We start from the raw sequence: 26,936 nt of genomic DNA, 5'->3' as shown, positions 1-26,936 counted from the left end.
AATCGCAATACCAGTCAGCGCCGCTATCCCATTGCATCAATGCCCATAGCAGTTGAGGACACTTGGGTCAATACCATTCCTTCGTTGCTTTGAGGGTCCATGGCGCATGATGGCATCCATGGTGCCCGCCAGTGCTTACGGTCTGAAACTGTGAATCGACAGTTCCCACTCAACAGTTCTCACGGTCAATGACCCTTATGGTGTTGATGGTATTGAGGGCGCCTCAGAACCTCGATGGTGTCAAGAGTGATCATGGTGCCCAGTGGTGGTCCCAGTCCCCAACACAGTCCTGACATCGACTTGTCAGATTATCGGTGCACTGGTCACAGATGTGAATGGGCAACCGATACTGGGCATGGCCTCGAAGGTGCAGCAGCAATGCTGGTTGCCTAGGCTCCTGCTCACCCTCTCTCACAAGGTGGCTGCACTGCCATCACTGGCAAGCAGAAGAGGAGGCTATGTCATCTAGGGCTCCTGCCCATGGAGGCTAGCTCCTTAAAATGTGGGGAGGATGAGCGCCCCGCCACAGGAACATGCGGCCCTCAAAACTTTCATTGTCCGCGGCTTCCATCGATGCCAATCGATTTGTGAAACAACATGGAACTCTTGCCTGGGTTAGAACTCAGGCGCCTACATAGAACCCCAACGGAATGCATTCTGTCAGTTCTGTCAGCACCAGACGAAGTTACCAAAAACAGACAGCGCAAGGAGAGGACACAGAAACTAAGCTGCAGATGCAGCATTTATTTATTAAGAATTAGAAGTAGAGTCTGCCAAGCTGCATAGCAACCAAGGCCTGCCATGCGGCTGGTAGAAAGTTGAAAAGTAGAGAAAAAGTAAAATAAGAAACAAAAACTATAGTAAAGAAAAGAAAAGAAAAACAGCTGCAGCTCCAGAAAAAAAGCCACAACTAATCTGTGAAAAGAGAGCAAAGCTGAACACAGTGACCACAGCTCCTGCAACCACACAGCTCCACGGAAAAAAAAAAGACTGAGGGACTCTGTCTAGGGGGCAGGGTGATAACTACAGCTGCACATGCTCTGTAGGGCATGCTTGAAAGCTCTACAATTCTTTGATATCAAAGTTCCATCCCGGGCTCCATCCGATGATGTCGCCCATGTATGAGGACTACCATCCTGCTTGTCCTTAGAGAAAGCTAGTTAACCAGGGGCTTGTCCAACTGGTGTAATTTGGGGTTGGGAAGGAAGATTTTCCTACTGTGCAGATAAAATTGCTAAAGACACAGAGTTTTTATTCTGCTTTACTCTTGATTACTATGTAGGCTCAACCCCAAAAGAGAACCGGACTTGATGGCGTCCCCTGATTATTTAACATAATCAACCTTCTGACCTAGAAAGTTACACATCGTCAAGTGATAAAGTAGCTGCCCCGCACTCTTTTATCACATCCAAAACACTGTCCTCTGCATAACTGCCCACAAATCCCTGTCACTTCTCTCAATCTGGCAGTGCATACAGCACAGAACTAGAAATATCAGGCAGGAAGGAAAGCAATGCAGCCTGAATATATCATGAATTGTGTACAGATGGCATGCACTACACAAAACATGATGATCACTGACCAGAAGTGTCTGGATGCTGTTCCAGGCAGGGAGCTTCTATAGGGTGTCTGCTCTCACTCGATTTTAGGGTCTGGGCAGTTTCATTATCACTACACACCCCAAACAGCATTTAATTAGGATTATAAAATTTCAAGGGTTTTTTTTTAGTCCCTAGGATTGTTTTTAGTTTTCTGGCATCACCATCGCACTAAACAATTGCTAATAGTGTGGGTCTTGCAACGTTTTTTAAACATTAGAAAATTCCTTAAAAATTTGAAAAAAGAGAAAAAAATTTTCTTGTCATTAATAAATTAAATTTGGACCTGTACACTACAAATGAGTTTGTATGATTAACATTCTCACGTAGATCAGAGGTCCTACAAATATATTTAATATATTTAGTGATCTATATTTGGTGGTTCTACATTTTACAATTATTGATAAATGTATACCAGTGGCCTTTTTTGGTTTGATGTGTGGTTGACAATTTTGTAGGCTCTGGAATAAGAGCATTTTGGGCATTTTGCGTGTGATTGACCCCTCAGGTATCGCCATGCACTGCCTGCACCTTGACGATTTGGAGGTCATGGCGGCACTCACTACTAGGTTCCAGGCAGTACACTTTTTCCACTCCCATAAGGATCTGTGAAAACTTTTCAGCTGGGAGAGAAAGTAAAGTGTTTCAAATATGGGCAAAAAAAGGATTAAATTCAATAGGCCAGATTTGGCAGGGCCAAATAGTAGCCACTTTTGAGATGTTAAAAGAAAATTTTCATTTCACTAATAAAGATTTTTTCACCTATATGCAATTACGGCATTTCCTATCTACTAAAAAGGTCCAAGAAGATCTATCTAAAGGAAAATCTTTGTTGGAAGGATATTGCAAAAAGCACCATATGTTAAAGGAGAAATAAATTAAATGTGTTGTTAAATAAATCTAGCGGACCAAAAGTGTGCTATATGCAAGCATGGGAACAAGATCTGGCAAAGACTCTAACAGAGGGGGACTGGGACTTATGTTTTATGGCGGTTCATCGCAGCTCTATATCCTCGCAAGTACTGGAGAACAGTTATAAATTTTTATATAGATGGCATACAACTCCAGTCAACTTAAATAAGATGTCCCCTTTCATCAGCAACTACTGCTGGAGGAAGTGTGGTATGGTGGGAGATTTCATGCATATGTGGTGGGGGTGCCCAGTTATCCAGCACCCTTGGGCCCAAGTGGCGGGCTGGTTACAGGAGCTGCTAAAAATTCACATAATGTTCACCCCTGCGAATACTCTACTGAATTTCTGCATAGAAACGGCATCTGCCCAGCAGCATTTGATTATCCGAGCGGTTGTGCAGGCAGTGGAGGAGTCATAGCGAAGAACTGGAAGAACGATAAAGCACCCACCTTTAAAGCTGTAATCCTCAGACTGGATTTTTTATATGGAAAAGCTGACCGATTTAAGGCATGATAAGAAGCAGAGATTTCAAGAAACCTGGTACTGGCTTTTGGCAATGGCAGAATTCACAACCTAACTACCTGCCTAGGTCTATGCATGGGGTTATAGGAGAGATCGTAATCTCCCAACTTTTTGAATAATTATTTAATTGGACCAGACTTATAATCTGCACTACTGATACTGTTTATCATATACGTAAACCTTCCTTTGTAGAGACTAATGTGTAGAAAAACTTTATACTATTGTAGGAGAGAGGGGGTGGGGGTGGGGGTCCTATAGGCATAAACGAGTTTCAGATTCTGTGGCGGAAAGAGTACGGGGTGGTATTTTGTTTTTTGTATGACCTATGAGGTATTGTTAGATGATTATTGGTTGATTAACCCTCGTGTATTCTTTCCTTAATGTATATGTTTTGAATACTGTTTGATCAATATGAATAAAAATACCAATTACAAAAAGAAAAAAAAGGCCAATATCTAGAAGAGTTGTTTAGTGCTCACTAACAGGGATAATGTCTCTAATGTCCGGGTGGGTGCCCACCTGAGCACCAGTGACCATCAAACGGTATGGTTTGATATTGTAAATAGGATACAGAAAGATCACACAAAGACCCGAGTTTTGAATTTAAAATTACCGACTTTATCGAAATGGGGACGTACCTGGAGGCAGAACTAGAAGACTGGGAGAAAATGAGAGTGGCGGAACAACAGCGAGCCAAACTAAAAAGGAGCAATTACAAAGGCAACAGATCTATATGTGAGAAAAGTAAACTAAAGTAAAAGAAATACAAAACCGATCTGGTTCTCAAAGGACATGGCTGATAAAATAAAGGCAAAAAAAGCAGCATTCAAGAAGTATAAAAGGATCCCAAAAAGAGGAACACAGGGAAGAATATCTGGTGAAACTGAGGGAGACGAAGAAATCAAGAAAGCAAAACGTCAGGCGGGAGAAAGGATTGCCAAAGAGGTAAAGCGAGGTGACAAAACATTTTTCAGATATATCAGAGAAAGGAGAATTATCTGAAGTGGTATAGTGAAATTGAAAGGTGACAAAGATCAATGTGTGGAGAGAGACGAAGAAATGGCCGAAATATTAAACAAATACTTCAGTTCGGTGTTCATTAAAGAAGACCCTGGAGAAGGACTGTCACTAATTGACAAGACTGTGGTTGGGGTTGGAGTAGACGATACTCCGTTTACAGAAGAGAATGTATGAGAAGAGCTAGGAAAACTGAAAGTGGACAAGGCCATGGGGGCAGATGAGGTACATCCCAGGATACTGAAGGAGCTCAGAGATGTGCTGGCGGGTCCACTGAACAACCTGTTTAATAGCTCCTTGGTAATGGGAGTGGTGCCACAAGACTTGAAAAGAATGGTAGTGGTTCCGCTTCACAAGAGTGGGAGCAGAGAGGAGGTTGGAAACTACAGGCCAGTTAGCTTCACCTCAGTGGTGGGAAAATTAATGGAGACTCTGCTGAAGAAAAGGATTGATTTTTTTGATTGGGTGACTAGAGAATTGGATCGAGGAAGAGCGCTCAATGTGATCTACTTGGATTTCAGGAAATCTTTTAATACTGTCCCACATAGGAAGCTTGTGAATAAATGAGGAGCTTGGGAGTGAGTGCCAAGGTGGTGGCGTGGATTACAGACTGGTTGACTGAAAGGAGACAGAGTTTAATGGTAAATGGAACATACTCCGAAAAGAAAACCGTGTTAAGTGGAGTGCCACAGGGTTCAGTATTGGGACCGTTTCTGTTCAATATTTTTGTGAGCCACATTGCGGAAGGGACAGAAGGTAAAATTTATCTGTGGATGATACTGAGATCTGCAATAGAGTTTCAGCGTGGACATGTCTGAAGGAGTAGAGAGAATAGGGAACAAATAAACATGGGGGTAACTTGCTGATATGGCTTTTACTACTCTTAATCATTAAGCCTATTTTTGATGCGGTTCCATCACTGCTCTCTGCTTCCATGCCGGGGATTAGGGAAAACTGGATTCGGATAGCATTCAAGGGCCTTGACTTTTACGATATGGGAAACTGATAAGCATGAGGGTAACCTGCATAGTGCAGCAGATACTGGCATAAGCTTGCTGAGCAGACCGGGTCTGCTCAGCAAGCTTATGCCATTTGGTCTTATTCTGCTAACATTTCTATGTTTATGTTTAGAAGCATTTCTCAGAAGTTAGATGCACTACAGAAAATTTAGCCCATTATGTGGCTCGACCAATCAGCTGACACCCAGAGCAAGGCTTAACCAATCAACTAAGTCACAGAGCACAGTTCAACTAATCAAATTGACTCATGAGCATGGTTTAGTCAATCAGCTGCTACATAGATTGTGACAACAGATCAGCTGAAACACCAAGGGAGGATCAATCAACCAAGCAACTCACTCATAGAATGCGTTCAACCAATCAGATGGCATCTATAATGTGGCTCAACCAATCAGCAAACTCCATGTGTGACTTGACCAATTGGCAAGAGGTTGATGCATTTCACAAATAGGAAACCACTTGTTTGGTTGATCTACCAGCTCAGCTGACTATTCAGATCCTGAGCAGTTTTCAACCAGTATTATTAAAGCATCACAGAATGCTCAGCTAATGAAGTTGCCTGATTGGCTGACATTCCTCCTTTCTGATACTAGCAAAGTTACCACATATAGTGGAATGACACGAGTCATTCTATCATTGGCTGTGTGGAATTCCTGCCAGTGTGTTGTAATGTTTAAGATCATCATTGCTTGCTCTACTTGTCTCACAGTCTTCATAGCAAATCTTCAAGTAACACTCAAATAAGAAGACAGATCAGCAGCAACACCTTTAGACATTTAAATAAACCACTCAGATTGCAAATAACTGGCGACCCTGGTCTGTAGACCAGGAGCATATAAGCACATACGCACAGCCATTGGATGTGGTTCTTGGACTTCTTGGTGATGAGCTGAATGCCCTCCAGGACGTTGGTGATGTCATAGATCCTCCTCTTCTGCACCTTCAGCACCTGTGCTGCCCAGTTCAGATCCACCACCCCATCAGGCGACTGGCTCAACAGCTCCAGGAATCGCTTGGTGGTGAGATTCAAGGATGTTTCATAGCGAGACTTCTCCCCAGGAGACTTCACACCTGTGCACAGAGAAGTAGGAAGTTCTGCTGTAAAAGACAGGAGGGATGCATTCAGAGACTATTTGGGGAGGAAGTCTCAGTCATTGCTCAAAGGTGACTGCTAAACACCATCTTCTGGAGGGAGCTACCATACATGTACTGTCATTGCGATGGCTGGGCTAGGTTGGAGGAAGTGGCAGGTGAGGGGATTAGAAAACAAGTTTTAAAAAACCCCGTTAGTTGGGATTGAACGCTGATGGCACCAGAGCTCAGAAGCCAGTTATGGGTGAGCTAAAAAAAAACCAAACCCAAAGAAGCTGGAGGAAACCACCAAGCCAAGGCCCCCTTCCCTCTATAATCCTGTCCTTCTGTGCTGTGACCAGACAGCAACAAGTCTGAAGAACCTGTTTCTCCACATAAATGCCTGCAATGGATAGGGGGCAATTTGGTTAGGCAAATATTGATGATTTTTTCACTTTGGGATTTTGGGTTTGTACAGCAAGGGTTGCTGTGCAACTTATTCCCTATGATGGAGCAAGAGAGCTGGAACCACTGAGGCACAAAGCCCTAGAGGAACTGATCCACCTGAGAAGCAGGATTTATTTATTCTTCTAGTGACAACTGTAGGAATAATCAGGATACAAATCCATGCATGCTATAGGGAAACACCAGGACTGGATCATACGTGATGTGCTAGTGAAATGTGGAGCTGTGTGTGTGTGTGTGTGCGTGCGTGTAAATATAATAAAAATATTAGCAGCTCCAGGTGATCATTGCAGTGCACCTGCTGCAGACTTCAAAGAGAGAGGCAGGAGCAGTGGATCCACACCACAGGGTCAGGGAGGGAAGAATAAAAAATAGGAGCGGTGGTGGCAGCTGGCCTGGTGAAGTTCACCAGGGCCCCACCAGCAGAAAAAAAAAAAAATTGGGCAGCAGCAGTGGCAGGGCTGGTGGGGTTTCCCTGGTTGTGCCCAGTGGTAGAAAGAAGCCAAGATGTAAGAGAAGGGAGGAGTATGAGATCGAAAGGAGCAGAGGCATGAATGGCCAGGGGGCTCACCTCAGAAAGGCTGGTGGGGTTTTTCAACCCATAGCAGCCAACAGACACAGCCCAAGGTAGGGAAGTGGGGAGGAGGGAGGGAGAAAGAAGTAGAGAGCTGTTGGACAGAGAGAGGGAGGAAAGAGAGGAGTAAGTCTAGGAAGGAGTACCAGACTGGGAGGGGGGGACGGGACTGAGTGAGAGGAGGAAGAAGACAGGAGTGCTAAGAGAGAGGAGAGGATTGTAGGCATCCCCCACATGCACACACATATCACACCCCACCCGCCATGCACAGACCAACACTCTCCCCCCCCCCCACATGCATCCCACATACACCAGCCCCCACATACATGCACAGAACCGGCCCCTATGCACCCGCAGCCCATACACTCATCAGCACCACCCACACCACCACTCCCCTCCGCACATGCATCCAATGCACACCACTGCCCTTCCTATGTACCGGCATCCCTCACACATATACACCACCCCCACGTACACACATCAGCACCACTCACACTACCACTCCCCTCCGCACATGCATCCAATGCACACCGCCACTCCCCCAGGCACATGCATCCCACACACCACTGCCCTTCCTATGTACCGGCATCCCTCACACATATTCACCACCCCCAAGTACACACATCAACACCACTCACACTACCACTCCCCTCTGCACACGCAATCCCATGCCACCGCAATCCCCCAGACACATGCATTCCACACATCACTAGCCTCCCTAGGCACCTGCATCCCACACACCACTGCCCTCCCTACGTACCTGCATCCCTCACACATATACACATCAGCACCCCCCAAACTACCACTCCCCTCTGCACACGCATCCCATGCCACCGCAACCACCCCAGGCACATGCATCCCACACACCACTGCCCTCCCTACGTACCTGCATCCCTCACACATATACACATCAGCACCACCCACACTACCACTCCCCTCCGCACACGCATCCCATGCCACCGCAACCCCCCAGATGCATGCATTCCACACATCACTAGCCTCCCTAGGCACCTGCATCCCTCACACGTCCCACCCCCACGTACATACATTCCACACACAAACCGCTACCCTTCACACACACACATACCATCCCCCCATAAACCACTATCCCTCACACACACCACCCCTCTCACATATATACCACCAACTCCCACAAACCTCACCATCCCATATACACACCTCCAACTCCCACACATCATCGCCCTCTCATATGCAGACATCTCACTCACACTTCACCATCATCGCCCTCCTTCACACAAACACACACACACACATATCACCCTCCAAATGCAGTCATTTCACACACACCACCACCATTGCCCACCCACACTCTAAGATCTCACACACATCCCCATTGCCCTCTCACATGCACACCACCACCATCACCCTCCCATACACATACATTGCCTCCATCACTCATCACTACCAGTCCACCCCATACATACCACTGCCACCCCTGCACACAAAGGAAAGTGAAGGGAGGCTGAAAGAGTGCATGTATCCCACTCACACCCCTGCACACCACCACCTATCCTCCACCCACTCTACTACACCATCAGCTCCCCCCACCCCGCCTACAGAACTATTCCCTCCCTCCTGCCCACCAGCATATGCACACAAGTGAGATGAAGGGGAAAGAGTGCTTCCACCCATACATATTCACATGCGGGGGAGGGGATGCTATTTAAATTATACAAAAAAGCCAGAAACTGGAGATGGGGCAGAGGACAGGATCCAAGGGACATTATACAGCAGAAGTGGAAGCAGGAGAGTCCCAGTGACTCCAGTAGAACCCTGTCGGACACAGACATGTCAGTGTGCCAGGAGACTGACAGTCACACTCTGATTTTTCATTTACTAACACGTTCGTCCAGTGGAGCTCCTTGAGAAGTGGCTCTGGAATTTTTTCTGTCTGGTCGCATTTAGGAGTTTTAATTTTGGGGCATGCTTGCAAACCTTACCTGGAAACTGAGACTGGGGCCCTATCTCTGCAGAAACATGCATGCAACTCCACGCACTTTCAGAGCACAGGGACAGGACAAGACAAGCCAGCAATACTCTTACCTTTTATAGAGTTCTTTGCTTTCCCCCGGGGAGTCTGGACACTCTCGGAAACATACCGATGATCCACCTCCAAATCCAGCTTCCTTTTCACCTGCAGGAGACAGAATGCCCCTTCTTTAAGACTAAGTAAGCTCTGCAGTTTGGCAAAAGATAGCACCCGTTCAAAAAGCAATTTTACAGAATGCAAAGGACCCATTGTTAAGCAAGAACAATCACGGGACATGCTACCAACCACCTGGAGTGGAACACAGCAAAAGATGGAACACCAGGCAAACTTTCGCACACTTCCATCGTTCCAAATGTACTGCTATAAGGGGAGAATTGGTTCCATTTTTCCCTGCTTCGAACTGTGGCTTCTTCTGGCATCAGGGTCTAAATCAAGAAGACATTTGTGAAAAAAAATACTCCCAGAGGAAAATGTCGACCACCTTTCAGAAAGAGAGAGCAAATCTGCTAATAAAAAGCTACAAAGAGAGCATTTGAAAAGATCATGAAAAAGCTGCTTATCTTGCAGCAATTAGTGTAAAAACTGCCTGATATTCAGCAAAGCAACTTGTTTGGACTTTGACAAGTGAGCCACACAGGTTCACGTTCTGGGCCAAGCGAGCTCCACTTCCAACTCGGCCTCTTGTTCCTGGGGTTAAACAGCTTTGGCAAGTGATGCTGAAGTAGCACTGCATAGGTAGCACAGCAGTAGTAGCAGCACAGCAGTACAGGGCTCTGCTTGATCTAGAGCTGCTGCAGAGCAGTCAGAAGATGAAATCTATGAAGCCCTGTGTGCTGCGCCCTCTGCTGCAGTCAGGGACCCTTCCTGCCTCTGCCATGGAAGGTCATGTAAAGATCAGAGGCGTACTAAGGGAGAGGGGCCATTGCCGCTGGCAGGAAGGTCCTGCGGTGGCACGGAACAGTGACGTGGTGGGGGAAACCCCGCCAGCAAAAGCAAGGAGCTGCAGTGGCAGAGGCCAGCGGCGCTGCCGGCATTTCCTGGAGCCGGCGCAACGACAAACAGGCCCAGCATTGCCGCCGGCACTCCAAAAGCCAGCAACAGAAGAAGAGCCCCTGTAGTGCCGCCAGCGGTCAAAGAAGGGAGAGACTGGCCTGTGAGAGTAAGTGCCAGTGTATGAGGGTCTGGGTGTGTAGATGAGTGTGTGTGTGTGTGTGTATATGAGTATGTGTGTATTTATGAGGGGGTGTGGGTATATATGAGGGGGTGTGGGTGTGTGTAGGTGTATATGAGGGTGTTTGGGTGTGTGTGTATATATGAGAGGATGCCTGTGTGTATGAGACGATGAGTGTATAGAAGAGTGAAGTGTGTGCCTGTGGGTGCGTATGTGTGAGAGGGTGCCTGGGTGCGGGGGAGGGGGGGAGGGTGAGAGAGAGGAAGTGTGGTGTTTGTGTGCATGGGTGAAACAAGAATCCTGTGTGAGAGATAAAGAGGAAGCATGTATGTGTGAGAGAGATACGGAGGAAACATGTGACTGTCTCTTTCACACACACACACACACACTCAAGCTCCCTCTGTCTCAAACCAAGCATATATGTGTGTGTGAGAGAAAGAGGAAGCATATTTTGTTTGAGTCTGTGTGTGTGTGTACCCCCAGTTCATGACAATCTCAGGGTGACAGGTATGGAGAGTGGGGGATTTTTAAAATCCTTATTAGTTTAAATTACTGGGTTTTATTTGATGTTTGCTGTTTTGAAATATTTTATTGATGTTTAGGAAATTTTAAAAAATTTATACAGGGGCTTCTAATAATTATTATTCTATTTATCAGCTGTTTTGAAATGTATATTTTTTTAGTATGGTTTTACTATTCTGGTTGATTTATATTGTATTTTGAGGAATATTGATTTTCTGCTTTTCCATTGTTGCCATGCCTACAGAATCTGGCTTGTGGTTTCCAGTTCAGTTTTTGTCTGCATGTGTGCGTGTGAGAGAGAGAGTGAGATAGAGGGAGTATGTATGTGTGTGTGTGTGTGTGTGTGTTAGCGAGTGAGAAAGACACACAAAGGAAGCGTGTGTGTGTGTGAGAAAGAGACATGGAGGAAGCATGTCTGTGTGTGAGAGAGTCAGAGAAAAGTGTGTGAGAATCACAGAGAAAAGTGTGTGTGTGTGTGTGTGTGTGTCACACACACACACACATGCTCCCTCTGTCTCTCACCAAGCATCTATCTATCAAGCATGCCCCCAGTGTACAACAATCTTAGCATGACAGATATGGAAAGCGGGAGATTTTTAAAATCCTTATTAGTTTTCATTATTGCTTGTTATTTGATGTACCTGCTGTTTTGAAATATTTTATCGATGTTTAGAAATTTTTTTAAATTATATATTGGGGGGAGGGGGGGTGCCAATGAAGTATCCGCCCCAGGTGCCAAATACTCTAGTTACACCTCTGGTAAAGATCACTGCATGTCACATTCTGGTATTCCACAGTGAATGCCACCTTCCCTCTTTGATTTGACCCCCACCCGATAAATGTTTTGTCTTTCCTCTGTCTTCTGGGTGTCTCCCACAGCAGCTGGGCAAAGACTTTGCTATTCTGCCCCTCCTAATTCCATTCCAAACTGGCAAGAACGGAGCCACTGCAGCCTCTGTGCAAACTGCCTGAGGTGAAAAGTGATTCGCAGGAATGATGGAATGTGAGCAGCCTCCCACCACTGCCTTCGGGGGAAGCCAGGGTATGAAAATCTATCTGCAAAAGCTGCAAATCAGCTCCATATCTTTGCTCTTTTGACTCACAATGACAGGAATCTTTGGAGCATCTTAGCCAAATGGGCTCACTGGTCCACTAAGCGTGATGAGCCCTAGATTAGATTCTTAGTCCCACATCTTAACACTGTAATGGACTGAGAGTGCTGGAGAAAAGGGGCAAGATGAAGGGGGAAGGGGAAAGAGGAGGATAGGAGTACTGCAGTGCGCATAATCCTGCCAAGGAGAAGACAGCGGACCCCAGACATTTCCAGTTATTGACCTGCCCCTGGTCAGACTTCCTTTGCATCCCAATGAAGAACTAGCACTCTCATGTTCAAGCCACAAACAGAATTGGGGAAACATAAAAAGAACTTGAGTGCCATGCTGCATCAGACCAAGATCCATCGAGCCCAGTATCTCATCTCAGGCAATGGCCAGTCAAGGTACCGAACAAATCCCCTTAGTTAATGTATTTATGATTTGATTTTATTGATTATATGTGCTTTGTCTATGCTTTTACTATGATTTATGAATGTATTGTTCTAAACTGCGCTTGACCATTTTTGGGAATCAGTGATATATAACATTATATAAATATTATATAAGTAGACCTATTCCTGTTACTTACTTTCACAGACAGCAATGGATTTCTTCAGTCTACCTGATGTTTTATGGATTTTTGCACCAAAAACTTGTCCAAACCTCTTTTATGTTTAAACTTTTTACTGAATCGTAATATAATAATACAAATAATGCCTCAAGGTACATTTGTCTCTTATGCCTCCCGAGACAAACTGCAAACATTTAAACATTTATGGATATTTCTCTTTATCCGTCTCATCAACAGTCAACCTTCCATGCTTCCCAAACAGTGAAGTTCACCATACGATTCCACCGTAACATTAATGAATTCCACAACTCTTCCCCCACCGCTTATCCCTTCCCCATGAGATATCAAAGTGAATCAAAACCCGACCGACCAAACAACCAACCAACTCATCCAGGGCTTCCTTGCATACAGGGATGCAGGTGCAAGTAATCTTAAAAATTAGGAACTAAACTGCAAGAGCCTGCAGGCAAACTCTAAATGGAACTATTCCAGGGAGCAGGAAACACCCTCTGTGCAAAAATGTAGTACAATTTCCATTTTCCATTTGCATCATATTATGCAGCAAATTGTGCCAATGCCAGAAAGAGTGCAGTGTGGTATCCCTCCATAGAAATGACGGCAGTCTGCCCAGCAAGCTTATGCCAGTATCTGCTGCACTGTGCAGGTTACCACCATGCTTATCAGTTTCCCAGGCTGCAAAAGTCAGGGCCCTTGGATGCTGTGGAAGCAGAGAGCAATGATGGAGCTGCATCAAAAGTATCAGGCGTAGTGATTAAAGGTGGTAAAAGCTGCAACAGCAAGTTACCCCCATGTTTATTTATTTCCCAAACTGTAAATGTCGGGGCCATTGTTGGTTGCTGTCTAAATCAAATTCCCCTTTTCCCACTGCTGTTGAAGCAGAACGCGATGATAGAGTTGCATTAACAGTATCAAGGCTTATTTGTTAAGGGTAGCAACTGCCACACCAGCAAGTTACACCCAGTTACCCCCATGCACTCTTTTCTTTATTTCTAACCTCTAGCCTTTAGGGATCCATATGGCCAGCCTTAAGCGTGCTGGGCCTATTTTAAAAAGGCCCGGCAACGCGCGTAAAGCCCCGGGACGTGTATGAGTCCCAGGGCTTGCAAAAAGGGGCTGGGTCAGGCTCCCAAGCACAGCGGCCATATTCGCCGCTGTGCCGGGGATCGCATGCTGGCAGTTGGCCGGCAGGCGCAAAAAGTAAAACAAAACTTTTGGGGGGGTTAGAGTAGGGCTGGGGGGGAAAGGTTAGGGGAAGGGAACGGGGGAAGGCAGCACGATTCGGTGCATAATTGTACACCCCCTTGCGCATGCTGACCCTTTATTTTATAACTAGCGTGCGCAAGTTATAAAATCAGGTGTACACGTGCGCGTGCTGGGTAGCGAACGCACATGTACGCTGCGCACGCTGCTTTTAAAATCTACCCCATAGTGTTTATCCAAAGCCCCTTTGAATTCTTTCACTGTTTTCAACTTCACCATTTCTTCCGGAAGGGCATTCACCACCTTCTCCGTGAAGAAATATTTCCTGACATTGGTTCTGAGTCGTCGTCCCCTGGAGTTTCATTTCATGATCCCTAGTTTTATTGATTTCTTTCCAATGGAAAAGGTTTGACAATTGTGCATCATTAAAACCTTTCAGGTATCTGAAGGTCTGTATCATATCTCCCCTGCAACTCCTCTCTTCCAGGGTATACTTTTATTTATTTATTTAGGATTGTTTATATACAGAGGTATAGCAAGCTGCCTTCACTCCGGTTTAGAGTTTAACAACTTATTACAGATGAACAAATTTAACCGAGAACTTCTTGAACTTATTAAGTTAACGCATTACAACATTCTGTATACAGGCAAATTGAAAAAGGGATTACATTATACAAACATCTACGGACAGGTATTACAGTGAACAAGCATTGTATGAACAGGGTCTAATCAGGTATTACGGCATATAGACATTGTCTAAGCAGGGACTAAACAAGTACGGGTGCACAAGTTGCGTATAAACTCGCGTGCGTCATCGAGTCTCTGGTGTGTAAGCGGTCAGATTAGCCAACACCATCTGTGAATGACTGTCTGAAAATCCAAGTTTTGAGCTCCTTTTTGAAAGATTTGGTGTCGCTGATTGTGCTTAAGTAGTCTGGTAGAGAATTCCATGCTTTCGGTCCCGCAATGGAGAAGGCTCTGTTCCTAGTGTTGGAGAGCTTAGCTGAAGGAAGAGGGGGTATGGTTAGGTGCAGTTTGCTGGTTGTTCTTGTTGTGCGTATCTGGATCATTTTATCGAGGGCGTTGTTCTCTGTTCTGTAAATGGTGTTATGTAAGATAGTTAAAGTCTTGAACTTGATTCTTTGTTCGACTGGAAGCCAGTGCAGACTTCTCAGAACAGGGGAGATGTGGTCTGATTTTTTTTTTTGCCAGTTAGGACTCTGGCTGCAGCATTCTGCAACAGTTGGAGAGGTTTTACGGCAGATTTGGGAAGTCCAATCAGGAGCGAGTTGCAGTAATCGATGTTGGTGAAAATAAGTGAGTGCAGGATGGTTCTGAATTCTTGTTGGTGTAGAAGCGGTTTAAGATGTTTAAGTATGCATAGTTTATAAAAGCCTTCTTTAGTTTTCATTGCAATGTTCTTTTTGTGGTTTAGTTCGTTGTCGATCCAGATACAGAGGTCCTTAGTGTTGTTCTTCAGTTGGATGTTAGTGTTGTCGATTTGTAAGGGCGGCAGTGGGGTTATTTGGGCTGTGTTGTTTCCTTCAATGAGGATGCATTCCATTTTGTTCATGTTGAGGCATAGTTTTAGGTGGTTCAGCATGTTTCTGATTGCGATAAGGTAGTTGGTTGTTAGACTCAGTGCGTCTTCGATCATTGAGGTTATTGGAATGAGGAGTTGAATGTCGTCGGCGTACATATAGTATGTAACGCCTAGACTTGAGATGAGTTGGCAGAGTGGGAGTAGATAGATATTAAAGAGGGTGGCCGAGAGGGCGGACCCTTGTGGAACCCCTGTTTCAAGGGGGAGGGGATCAGAGGAGTTGTTGTTAAAGTTTACTTTGAAGAGCCTGTCTTTTAGGAATGAGGTGAACCAGTCAAGAGTTGTGCCTGAAAGACCTATGTTTGCAAATCTGGATATCAGGCTTTTGTGGTCTACGGTGTCGAAAGCCGCAGAGAGATCTAGTAGAATTAGTAAGTGGCTTAGTTTATTGTCGAATCCTCTTATTATTTTAGGATCTGAATATACATATTCAGATCCTTCAGCCTCTCCTCATAAGTCTTCCAATGCTGACCACTCTCCATTTTGGTTGCTCTTCCTTGGACCACCTCTATCCTGTCTTTATCCTTTTTGAGATATGGGCACCAGTACTGACACACTACTCCAGGAGAGGCCTCACCAAGGACTTGTACAGAAGCATTTACCACCTCTTTTTCTTACTGGTTATTTCTCTCTCTATGCAGCCCAGCATTCTTCTGGCTTTAGCTATTGCCTTTTCACATTGCTTCGCCATCTTCAGATCATCAGACACTATCACACCAAGGTCCCTCTCCCAGTCCGTGTGCATTAGTCTTTAACCGCCCATCACATACAGCTCTTTTGGATTGCTGTACCCCAGATGCATGACTCTGCACTTCTTGGCATTGAATCCCAGCTGCCAAATCTTTGACGCTCCAAGCTTTCTTTAATCATTTTTCATTCTCTCTACTCATTCAGGTGTGTCCACTCTGTTGCAGATCTTAGTGTCATCTGCAAATAGACAAACTTTACCTTCTATCCCTTCCACCGGGTTGCTCACAAAGATATTAATCAGAACCGGTGCTAAAACAGATTTCTGTGGCACTTCACTTAACACCGTTCTTTCTTCAAAGTAGGTTCCATTTTCCATTACATGCTGTCTCCTGCCTGTCAACCAGTTTGCAATCCACACTACTACTTTGGCACCCACTCCCAGGCTTCTCAATAGTATCAATCTCCTGCTGAATAAAAAGGTTTTCCTGACAAACATTTTCTCTCCTTTGTTTCTTGACTCTTTGTAGAGAGACATCAAACAATGCTGTTTCCACTGTGCAGGTGACACAGCAGATGACTAAGAAAGCTGTTAATTTTACACCAAAAATGATACACTAAAGGTCAAGACCAAAAACATGAGGTAAGGAACCAAAAGCATGACATTTTTATACAAAGATCTATATCTGTTAAACGTGCTTTGTAGGATTTAACAGGGTTTACAAATGCATCCCTCTCAGATATATATGGCCTGTAAGGCTTTTAATCTTCCTGAAACAACCCATTCCCTATACGTATCCGGATCAGTCCAGAATCCTGGGTTTATGCATCCCCGCTAGCAGATGGATACAGAGAAAGTTTTACTGACACTGCTACAAAATCCCTGGTGGCATCTTCAGTTACTCAGTATTTCTCTGTCTCCAGCAGATGCTGGTGCAAAAACCTGCAGTTCTGCAGTCTGGCGAGTTCTTTCATTTTGTAAGGCTGCTTAGGCGGCTGTAGGCTCAGGGCACCTGGATCTTTCTTGCTTGGCTTGCCTCTCCTTTTTAAATTTTGGCTGTTTTTGTTGCAGCTTCCCTCTCCTTTTTAAATTTGGCTGATCGTGGACTGGACAGCTCTGTTTTCCATCTGAGGGGAGGTTTGCCAGTTTTGTTTAAAGTTATTTAAAAAAACAAAATGATAAAGAAACAGTAAAGAAGACCCAGTTCTGAGGTAAGGCACGGGTGATTTCAGGTCTCTGGTTGATGGCTCTCTCCCTTCCGGTCATTGGGAGTAGTGGGAGAAGGGCTTCTTTTGCCTTTCCCGTTCGTTGCTGTGTTTTGAGCTCGGCAGGAGGGCATTTTCCCGCCAAGTAGACTATGGTGCGCGGTTCAGTGTGCTGTGTGTGTGGCGTGGCGCTGGCATGTCTAAGCCGCCTAGGGCTCTGTGCGGCTTGCTTATTGGGGGGGGGAGAGGGACCATCGGAGCCCCCGAGAGCCACGAAATGGAGGAAGCGGGGTGCAAGCTCTCCCACAGTGGCTGTTCCTGCGTGCCGGAGTTTGGTGTGCATCGGGCCCTCGGCCTCTGTCAGCATGGGAACGGCAGCCATTTTGGATGCTCATGCAGCACTGACCAAGCTGACAGAGGAGAAGGGAGATTTCCCCCCGAGGCTTTCCCTGGTCCGCCTGATCTCCTCCATGGAGGGGGGGGGTGTACATGAGGGGGGTGGCTCAAATCTGCCTATCTCTGGGTCCTCTAGGGATGAGTCCCTGCAGTTTCCGGCGGTTCCTTGCCCTTTCTCAGCTGATTTTGTCCTGATGCTTCATGAAGCTTATTTGGCTCAGCAGACAGGACTGGGGACCCAGTCTCGACCTCCCATGGGTCTAGGTTTGGCTTCTAGACCTGAGCAGTACTGAGGTAAGATGGCTTCCTTGGTGCAGCGTTTGTTGGGTCCTGTTCAGGCTGGTGAAGACTCTGATAACTTGGTCGAGTCGCAGGGGACCCACGGGGCTCTGGGGGCATTGTCGCTGGACCAGGGTGTTGATCTGGACAAGGCTGGCATGGTCCCGGAGGATGATCCAGAGGTTACTCTGATTTATGTCGGGGATAATCCCAAGGTGCTACCGGTGCCATTGGTCAGCCCCTGTCACATGGTAGGAGCAATGGATGGCCAGCGCCATCTTGTGCTTCTACCATGTGACAGGGGCTGACCAATGGCACCGGTAGCCCCTGTGACATAGTGAGGGCAAAGGCTATCAGCGCAATTTTGAATACCGGCAGCAGAGGGTGTGAGTGCAGAAGATGGCTCCCGGACCCCCTGCTGGACCACCAGGGAGTTTTGGTAAGTCTTGGGGGGATCAGGAGGGTGGGGGGTTGTACTTAATTCAATTTTAGCTGGGAAACGAATAAGAATTAACGCATGTACGTATCGGGGGCCCCCCTTGCCGAATGCAACGTATCTGCCCCCTGACGAATATGAATCCTGAATGCAACGTATGGCGTCCCTCTGCACATCCCTATCAGAAACCACCTTCCCGTGTTTTCAGTGGCCTGCTTGACCACTAAAGAAATAGATTTATGCACCAATAGAGTGACACACGCTTTCTTGGTTGATACCTAGGAAACCAAACATTGCCAACCCATCATTGCGTTCATTTATTTTGTTCGATATCATTTAGATGCGTTTCCTGAAAAAGAATAGTTATCAGCTTTCTATTTAAAGCAGATACAATTGCCTTTTAATAACAGTGTTGAAATCTCCCCATTCCATGAAATAATTTTTTTTTGTGTTAAACATTATTTTCCAAAGAGACTTTGTATAATACAACATAAATTGAACAATACAGAGAGTAGATCATCATGGACATGTTCATGAGTAAACGAAGAGAAAATTGAAAAGAAAACTGAAATGAGACATTATGAAAGTAGTATACAATTGAGATATGTCTCCTTGATGCTTTATTCCCATTCCACCCACCCCTAGTCCCTGGCATTCTCAGGTCAGTGCATATAAGAAATAATAAACCATATTTTTGTACAGTGGAAGAAAGAAAGTCACCTCATAAAATAGGGTCATGTGAACTGTAAAAATGCAACTTTCAATATTGCCAAAAGGTAGTTAGAGCGGATCATAAATTTATAATCATCTGAGAGAAGGAGACAGCGAAGCAATATAATCCTGCCAGATCTAGAAATGCTATTCCATTTTGCAATTTGAAGTGGCTTTGGCTATCAGTTCCAAAAGTGAGCAACTTAAATATTCTGTTTTCCCAATTCTTTAAAATCCTCTCCCATTCATGCAGAAAGAATAGCTTTCTTCGCTAATAGAGCGGTTTTATATATATAAACATCTTATGGTCTTTAGAGAGCGGGCATGAGAGATCAGTGTAATACCCAAATAACCATACGTTGGGAGTAAGTGATAAAGGCGCCTGGAATAAAGCACTTATAAGAGATCTTATTCGAGTCTAAAAATGAAAAATTTTAGGAAAAGTCCAAAAACCATGTGAAGACCCAGGAGTTTCCTCACATTTTCTGCAAAATGGGGATGTACAAAGATTTGCCTTAAAAGCCTTATCAATCGCTAAATAGGACTGATGCAAAAATCTGTATTGAGTTTCTCATAAAACAACATTTTCTGTAACTTTATTTTAGAAAAAAACAAGATTGAGATTCTTGTAGAGTTAATTGAAATTTAGACCATTCTTCCCACTTATGAAAGACAAAGAGTAAAACATTCTCCTGTGGGAGGAGCATTAACCTGGCATAAATGTAACACAAGTTGGGGATTCTCTTGTTCTTCCAACTAACACCTCGTCAAGGGGTCTCAATGATCCAGATTTTGGATGCATTTTCAACAAACCCAGGAGATTGTGACGCACTTGCAGGAAGCAAAGAATTCTTTAGAGGGTAACTGAAAAAGAGATTGTAAATCTTGAAAACTCAGCAGTATGCTAGAATTCAGCATTAAAAATTGATTTAAAAAAAATCTAAGACCCTTCTTGGACCAATCCCGAAAAATTGGGTTGTTCAGTCTGGGTAAGAATTGCAGATTGCCCCACACAGCAAGTATTGGTAAACAAGTATTTCTATGCAATAAGGTCCTAAATAAATATGCCCTGTCTGAACGACATGATCGAATAAACAGAAGTCCCTTCCATTGCCCTGGAATATCTATCCCAGAAAGTTTAAATCAGTGAGTTCAATGAGAGGGGACTCAACCAATAATGCAATGTGGACTGTGATGAAAAATGAGAAGTCCCAAAAATCACATCAAATAAGTGTCATAGCATGTGAAAACATCTTTCATGCATCTGCGAAGCCCTATCGCACGGCTTTAATGCAGAGTTTAGCTACAACATTCTCAGGAGTGTTAAGCTGTGCGATAGCTTGCATTACAGCTGTATCACCTGTTGCGTTGTCTTTGACGGATGTGTGCGTGTGAGAGAGAGAGAGAGAGAGAGAGACACACACACACACCGTACCTGGGTAACCTCAAGCTAGGTTGAGAGAACACTGCACAAATCTCATCTTTGGGTGAGTTTCCTCACTCCGAGGGTAACCAAAGGTTCACAAGAGAGCACTGTTCTGTTTGTACATCTCACATTGAATGTCAAAGTGGCCCCTAACCCCCTACACTAATATCTAAACCTCACCTCGAGTTACTAGGTGGGCCTCCCATAGAGATATAAATACCTATCTAGGATCAGGGCATTATGGCTAGTCTCTCTCTCTCCCCCCCCCCCCCAGTGTTTGTATGTAGGAAACACCACATTCTGGCACTTATCTCAAAGTGTGAAAAAGTTATCGCAATTTGCGGTAACTTAGCTCTTCACATAGGTATTAGCGCAAATTGTGAAAACTCCCTATTACCATAAAACACACCCCTTTTTCTATTGCATGTGATATTTAACGCATTTTGATAAATCCAGGCCATAGCATGCATGCTAAATTATAAAACTGCATATTAGGACACTTCAGCTCTCCTTGCTCCACCGACCCTATCAGAAGTTTCAGGGAGATTCATGCCCTCTTCCTCTTCCAAATAGAGTTCCCAAAACCCAGTGTAATTCCTGGAGATCACTTCTTCGCAACCAGATGGGTAGCATTTGCAAGATATATAGCCATTTAGGCTTTCCATCATTTTCACACGTTGTATTCTTCCCATGACAGAGAGGGGAAGGTCGTGCCAGCATTGAAGGGACACTTTCAAATTTTTCAATAAGGGCCAGACATTTGCCTCATATACCCAACTAATATCTCCTGGGATTCTGATTCCCAAATACCACATCTCTAGTTACCTATTTTAGGGGGAAGTCCACTTCCATGAACTCTGTGTTGCGTTCATGCCTGTTCCTCGCCCTCGCTCTACCCTCTCTACTTCTGTGGCGACTCTCTCCAGGTTTGACAGACCGTTGCTACCGTGGAGTTTTCCTGCCGCATCTCATCGGAACCCTCGGGCTGACTTGACGCTATGGACCCGCCATGCTCCTGATGACGTAAGGGCGCGCGCATGCTCCAGACTTGTACCGGCGAGGGCGCTAACCTTGGGGGCGTCCTCCTGTAGTGACGTCACCCACTTCCAACATAAAAATGTCTTGATTGCTGCTACTAATCGAGTTAGCAAGGACTCGATTCTATCTCTGCCAGATTACGATTCTACCAAGCTACTCTGCTTTTGGACTTATTAGGAGTACCCGCTCCTCGGGGGCTCCGCTCTCCCTATTCTTGATTTCAGATTGTTGGACGGGATCCAGTACTCGCTCCTCAAGGGCCTACATTCCCGAAGACTCAGAAGACTCCTTCTGCCTGGAGGCGATTGCAGACGTGAACACAGTGAGTCTTATTACAGACAGGAACCGGTACTCACTCCACGAGGGCCATTGTTCCTAATCTCAGGCTCCCTTCAGTCTAAGATGTTATCGCAGGTACAGAGATCGTGAGTTACCATTGCAGATAGGAATCTGTACTCGCTCCACAAGGGCCTATGTTCCTAATTCCTTTCTCATACTCCCTTCTTCCTCAGAAGGTATCACATACCTATATCTTATGGATTACTATTACAGATTACCAGATAGGTACCGGTACTCACTCCACGAGGGCCTACGTTCCTAAATCTCTTCTAGCCTCTCTTCTATTCCAGAAGCCATCCCATACACAGTTATTGTGAGTTCTATTTCAGACTGCTTATAGGAACCAGTACTCGCCTGCGGCTCCTGTTCCTGAATACTGAAGACTCTCTGTTACATAAAGAAGACACTACAGAGATCTACAATTGTGAGTGTATTATCTACCACTGGTTATGCCCAGCATACCCTGTCTACTCACTACCTATAGTCTCTCCTTACAGCTCAGCAACTCAGAGATCGTAGTTCCAGTATCAGAGGGACTTCAGCCTTGCTGGGCATATCAGCTCACCACTGCCACCTCTGGTGGTTCTACTTCCAGTCTAATAAAGAACTATCTGTGTTTGTCTCAATACTCCAGCCTAGCCGGTGGTCCCTCTCAAGATCTCCACTTGAGGGCGCTGTCATCTGTCATCAGCCCAGTGATTCACCATTTTTTTTTTTTTACTAAGTGTTCATTCCTTACACTAAAGTTGTTCTGCTGAATTTCAATGTATAGCGTTGTTAAAATGTAAACCGGAGTGAAGGCCTCCGCAAATACTTCGGTATATAAAAGCTTATAAATAAAAAATAAATAATAGAACAGTATTATCAACTGCCACTCTGTGGGAGCCAACCCACAGCAGACCACTAACTCCGCCTACGGAGTATCATAAAGTGCTAGCCCCTCCCCTTGGGGAGCAGCATTGAACACTTTGCAAAGTACCTGAAATATCTAATTCTTCTGACTTGTCCCTATTAATTTTCAATCCCACAAATGCCCCAAATCGAGTTTGAACCTGAAGAACTCTCTCCAGAGATGCCTGTGGTTTTGTGAGAAAGAACTAAAATATCATCGGCGAAGGCCGCTATTTTAAATTCGTGTGCTCCCTCCCAAAACCCTTTTATAGACTCCTCCACTGCAATTTTCCATAACAATGGGTCAATGGTCAAAATATATAGCAACGGGGATAGAGGGCAGCCTTGCCTAACACCTCTGTGCAACTGAAAATCATCCGACTTAAAACCATTGCCAATAATATTAGAGGACGAATGTCGGTATAAAAGATTGAGATATTGTAACAAGGAGCCTTTAAAAGCAAAGCAAGCCACGATGGAGAATAAATAAGAAGAAGAGACCCTATCAAAAGCCTTTTCAGAATCAAATCCTTTGGCCACAGCAGGAACGCTCTTAGTTTTACATAGTGCCCTTCACGAAGCCCACTTGGTTGTTGGAAATGAGTGAAGAGATGATCCGACTCAGCCGAGCTGCTAACATTCTAGATAAAATTTTAAATCACAATTGATAAGTGAGATGGGGCGGTAGGAGCCTGGAGACGGATCTTTCCCTGGTTTGGCTAGGACTGTTAAATATATGTTATTTGAAATGTAAAGGAAAAGAATTATCCTGAAGAGCCCGCCTGAAATAGGTCTTCATGGGGATGGAAATCTGTGTTTTTAGTAATTTATAGTAGTCAAATGAAAACCCATCAGGGCCTGGTGTCTTGCAAGATTTACTGCTCTTAATTGCTTGAGAAATTTCAAATGTTTGGATGGGCTTATTCAAAAATTCAAGCTGTTGATCTGATAAATGGGGCAGCAGCAAATTATGGAAAAACTGTTCTTCCACTGTGTGTGTGTCTAGGGGCATATCTGTTCATAAAAATGACGGAATGTCGCACAAATGTCCAGCCCTTTTGTTACTAAAACACCTAGGGTATTTTTAACCTTTTTTAAAAATGACTTCCCCTTCCATACACGAACTACATTGGATAAGGATTTCCCAGACTTATTATCAAAATGAAAAAGATTATGTTCTGATCTGTTTAACAGTTTCAGAGTTCTCTGATGGCTCAGGGTGTTTAAACTTTCCAAAATATTCCTGTATTCAGCTTTAGCCACCTTGCAACCATGTCGAAACCATCTATCCTTGGCCCTTGCTAATTGTTGTTCTAACTGGATAATGGATTGGTTCAGCTGTTTATTCCTTGCAATAAGATAAGCAATAATTTCCCCCCGCGTCACCACTTTGCTAGTCTCCCACAAATGTTCTGGGGAGTCTTTATGCTGGCTGTTATGGTTCTCGAAATCTTTCCATTTTTGATAAAGAAATTATTGGAATGCAACATCATTCCATAGTCAGCTATGGATCTTCCATAATTTTTCTTTAAATTCTGCATCCCAGGGTTTCCAATCTATCCAAAGCAGTAAATGATCTGAAATGACAGGATTTCCTATATACAATATTAGAGAGCAACCCCTGGGACATCAAAATATAATCTATTCTGGATAGAGACTCATGGGCACATGAGTTATGTGCCCATGAGTCTCCAGGATGAAGAACCATCCAAACATCCAGTAATTGTAACTCTTGGCATAGGAACTCTATACCTCTATCGCTCACATTCCGAGGCCTGGTGGCTGCTGGGGATTTGTCTAAAAGGGGATCATGTACACAGTTAAAATCACCCAGCAAGAAAAGTGGTCCCTTAATATGCTAGATTAAGGAATTAACCAATGAAACAAAGAATGTGTGGTTTTATTCAGTTGGGGTGTAGATACTACATAATATGACCCATTCCCCATTCAATTTTCCAATAAATATGACAAACTGCCCCTCTTGGTCTTTGGCTACAGTTTCTTCCGCAATGTGAACATTTTTATGTATTAAGATTGCCACTCTAGCTTTCTTTTTTATCAGTAGCTGGAGAAAAATAGCACCCTCCTACCCAATCTCTACGTAATTTAATTTCTCTGCTGGAAATAGGTGAGTTTCTTGTAAACATGCCACCGAAACTTTAAAGCAATTCAATATCTGTAACACCTTTCTTTTGATTGGCGAGCCCAACCCATTAACATTCCAAGAAATAAATCTTACTATGTCTGTCACTGGTATACAGGGATATAAGAGAAATGGGACCTTTGATTTAGAAATACCACAGACCATCCTCCAGACCATTCCCAGAATAAGAAGACACCAGGTGCCCCAGGATAATACCAGTGGACCTGTCTCTTCATCTCCCAAAATAATATCAAAATGTTAGCCAATAACGAGATTCCCATAACAAAGAATGCCTTCCTCCCTCCCTTTTCCCCAGACTCCCCTATTCCCAATCCTATACAGCTCGACTTGCACCCGGCAAGCATGAGGCATGCAAAAGATGTGGATATATACCATCCCCAAGGAAAAAAAGAGTAAACCCTGTGACGGTAACCCCAGGATCATAGATTTATTTATTTATTTATTTATTTATAGTTTTTCTATACCGGCATTCGAGATTAGAAACCCCATCATGCCGGTTTACAAATAACAAGAGGGTGTGCACAAAAACAAAGACAAGTGCAGAGAAATAAAATAAAATAAAAGTTACATTACAACAGGGTCATATAACTGGGGAGAGAATTAGAGTAAGATAGTTGAGTAGAAAAGATGAATTATTTACATTAATAATTTACATAATATTGTGTAGTGTCTTATAAGATGTTACTGACTTTCAATATGGATCTGGGAAGGCTTGCTTAAATAGCCATGTCTTAAGCCTTTTTCTGAAAGTAGGAAGGCATGGTTCTTGTCTTAGATCGGGAGGAATAGAGTTCCATAGTGAAGGTCCGGCTGTGGAGAAGGCTCGGTCTCTGTAGGTTAGGTGGTGAGTGGTTTTGGTTTGTGGAACAAGGAGTGATCCTTTGTAGGCTTCTCTGATGGGTCTGGTGGATGTGTGCTTTCTGAGTGGAATTTGAAGATCGAGGGATGCTTGGTGATGGATAGTCTTGTAGATGATAGTGAGGGATTTGTGGATAATTCTAAAGTGTATTGGTAGCCAGTGCAAGTTCTTGAGAATAGGAGAGATGTGGTCTCTTCTCCTGGTGTTAGTCAGAATTCTCGCAGCCGAATTCTGAAGCATCTGAAGGGGTTTAATGGAAGCAGAAGGGAGACCTAATAAGATGGAATTGCAGTAGTCTATCTTAGAAAAGATTACTGCTTGAAGTACCGTTCTGAAGTCTCGCATGTGAAGGAGCGGTTTGATTCTTTTAAGTACCTGAAGTTTATAGAATCCGTCTTTAGTAGTTTGTTTGATGAAGGATTTTAAATTAAGATGGTTGTCGATAACTGCGCCTAAGTCCCTTGTTTGGGTGGAAAGATGGTGGGTTAGAGGACATGGAAGTGGGTTGCTATTTTCTGGTGAGATGATAAGAAGTTCCGTTTTGGCTGTATTTAATATCAGGTTTAGACTCGAGAGGAGGCGATTGATTTCTTTAAGGCAAATTTCCCAAAATTCAAGAGTTTTGGTGATGGTTTCTTTGATGGGGATCAAGATCTGCACATCGTCTGCATATAGGAAGTGAGTTAGTTTCAAGTGGGTTAGCAGTTGACATAGCGGTAGAAGGTAAATATTAAAGAGTGTAGGGGATAGGGAGGAGCCTTGAGGAACTCCAAAAGCTGAAGAGAAGCGGGAGGATTCCTTATTATGTATCTTGACCTTATAGCCTCTGTTGTTGAGGAAAGTATTGAACCATGATAGGGCAGTTCCTGAGATTCCTATGTTAGCAAGTTGATTGATGAGGATAGAGTGTTTGACGGTATCAAATGCGGCCGAAAGGTCCAAAAGGATAAGTAGAAAGGATTGGCCTTTGTCTAGCCCCATGATGATGCGGTCTGTCAGGGATATGAGTAGCGTCTCTGTACTTAAAGCTTTACGGAAACCATGTTGTGAGGGGTAAAGTATTTTGTGATCTTCAATGTAGTTGGAGAGTTGAGTGTTGACCAGCTTTTCCATTATCTTGGCAATAAATGGA

At 44.3% G+C, this 26,936-nt stretch overlaps 1 protein-coding gene across 1 annotated transcript in view; it reads right to left on the bottom strand.

The window, feature by feature from the left end:
* Nucleotides 1-26,936, bottom strand: part of E2F1 (E2F transcription factor 1) — a 104,967-nt gene that overhangs the window by 57,220 nt on the left and 20,811 nt on the right. The window contains exons 2-3 of the mRNA XM_029614401.1: nucleotides 9,244-9,334; nucleotides 5,921-6,140 (exon numbers count right to left, since the gene is read on the bottom strand). Coding sequence (XP_029470261.1) covers nucleotides 5,921-6,140; nucleotides 9,244-9,334 — 311 coding nt within the window. The remainder of the gene's footprint in view (nucleotides 1-5,920; nucleotides 6,141-9,243; nucleotides 9,335-26,936) is intronic.

Source organism: Rhinatrema bivittatum, chromosome 8, assembly GCF_901001135.1.
Source record: "Rhinatrema bivittatum chromosome 8, aRhiBiv1.1, whole genome shotgun sequence".
NCBI lineage: Eukaryota > Metazoa > Chordata > Amphibia > Gymnophiona > Rhinatrematidae > Rhinatrema > Rhinatrema bivittatum.
The sequence above is the reverse complement of the archived record's forward strand: the minus strand, read 5'-3'. Positions and strand labels throughout refer to the sequence as shown.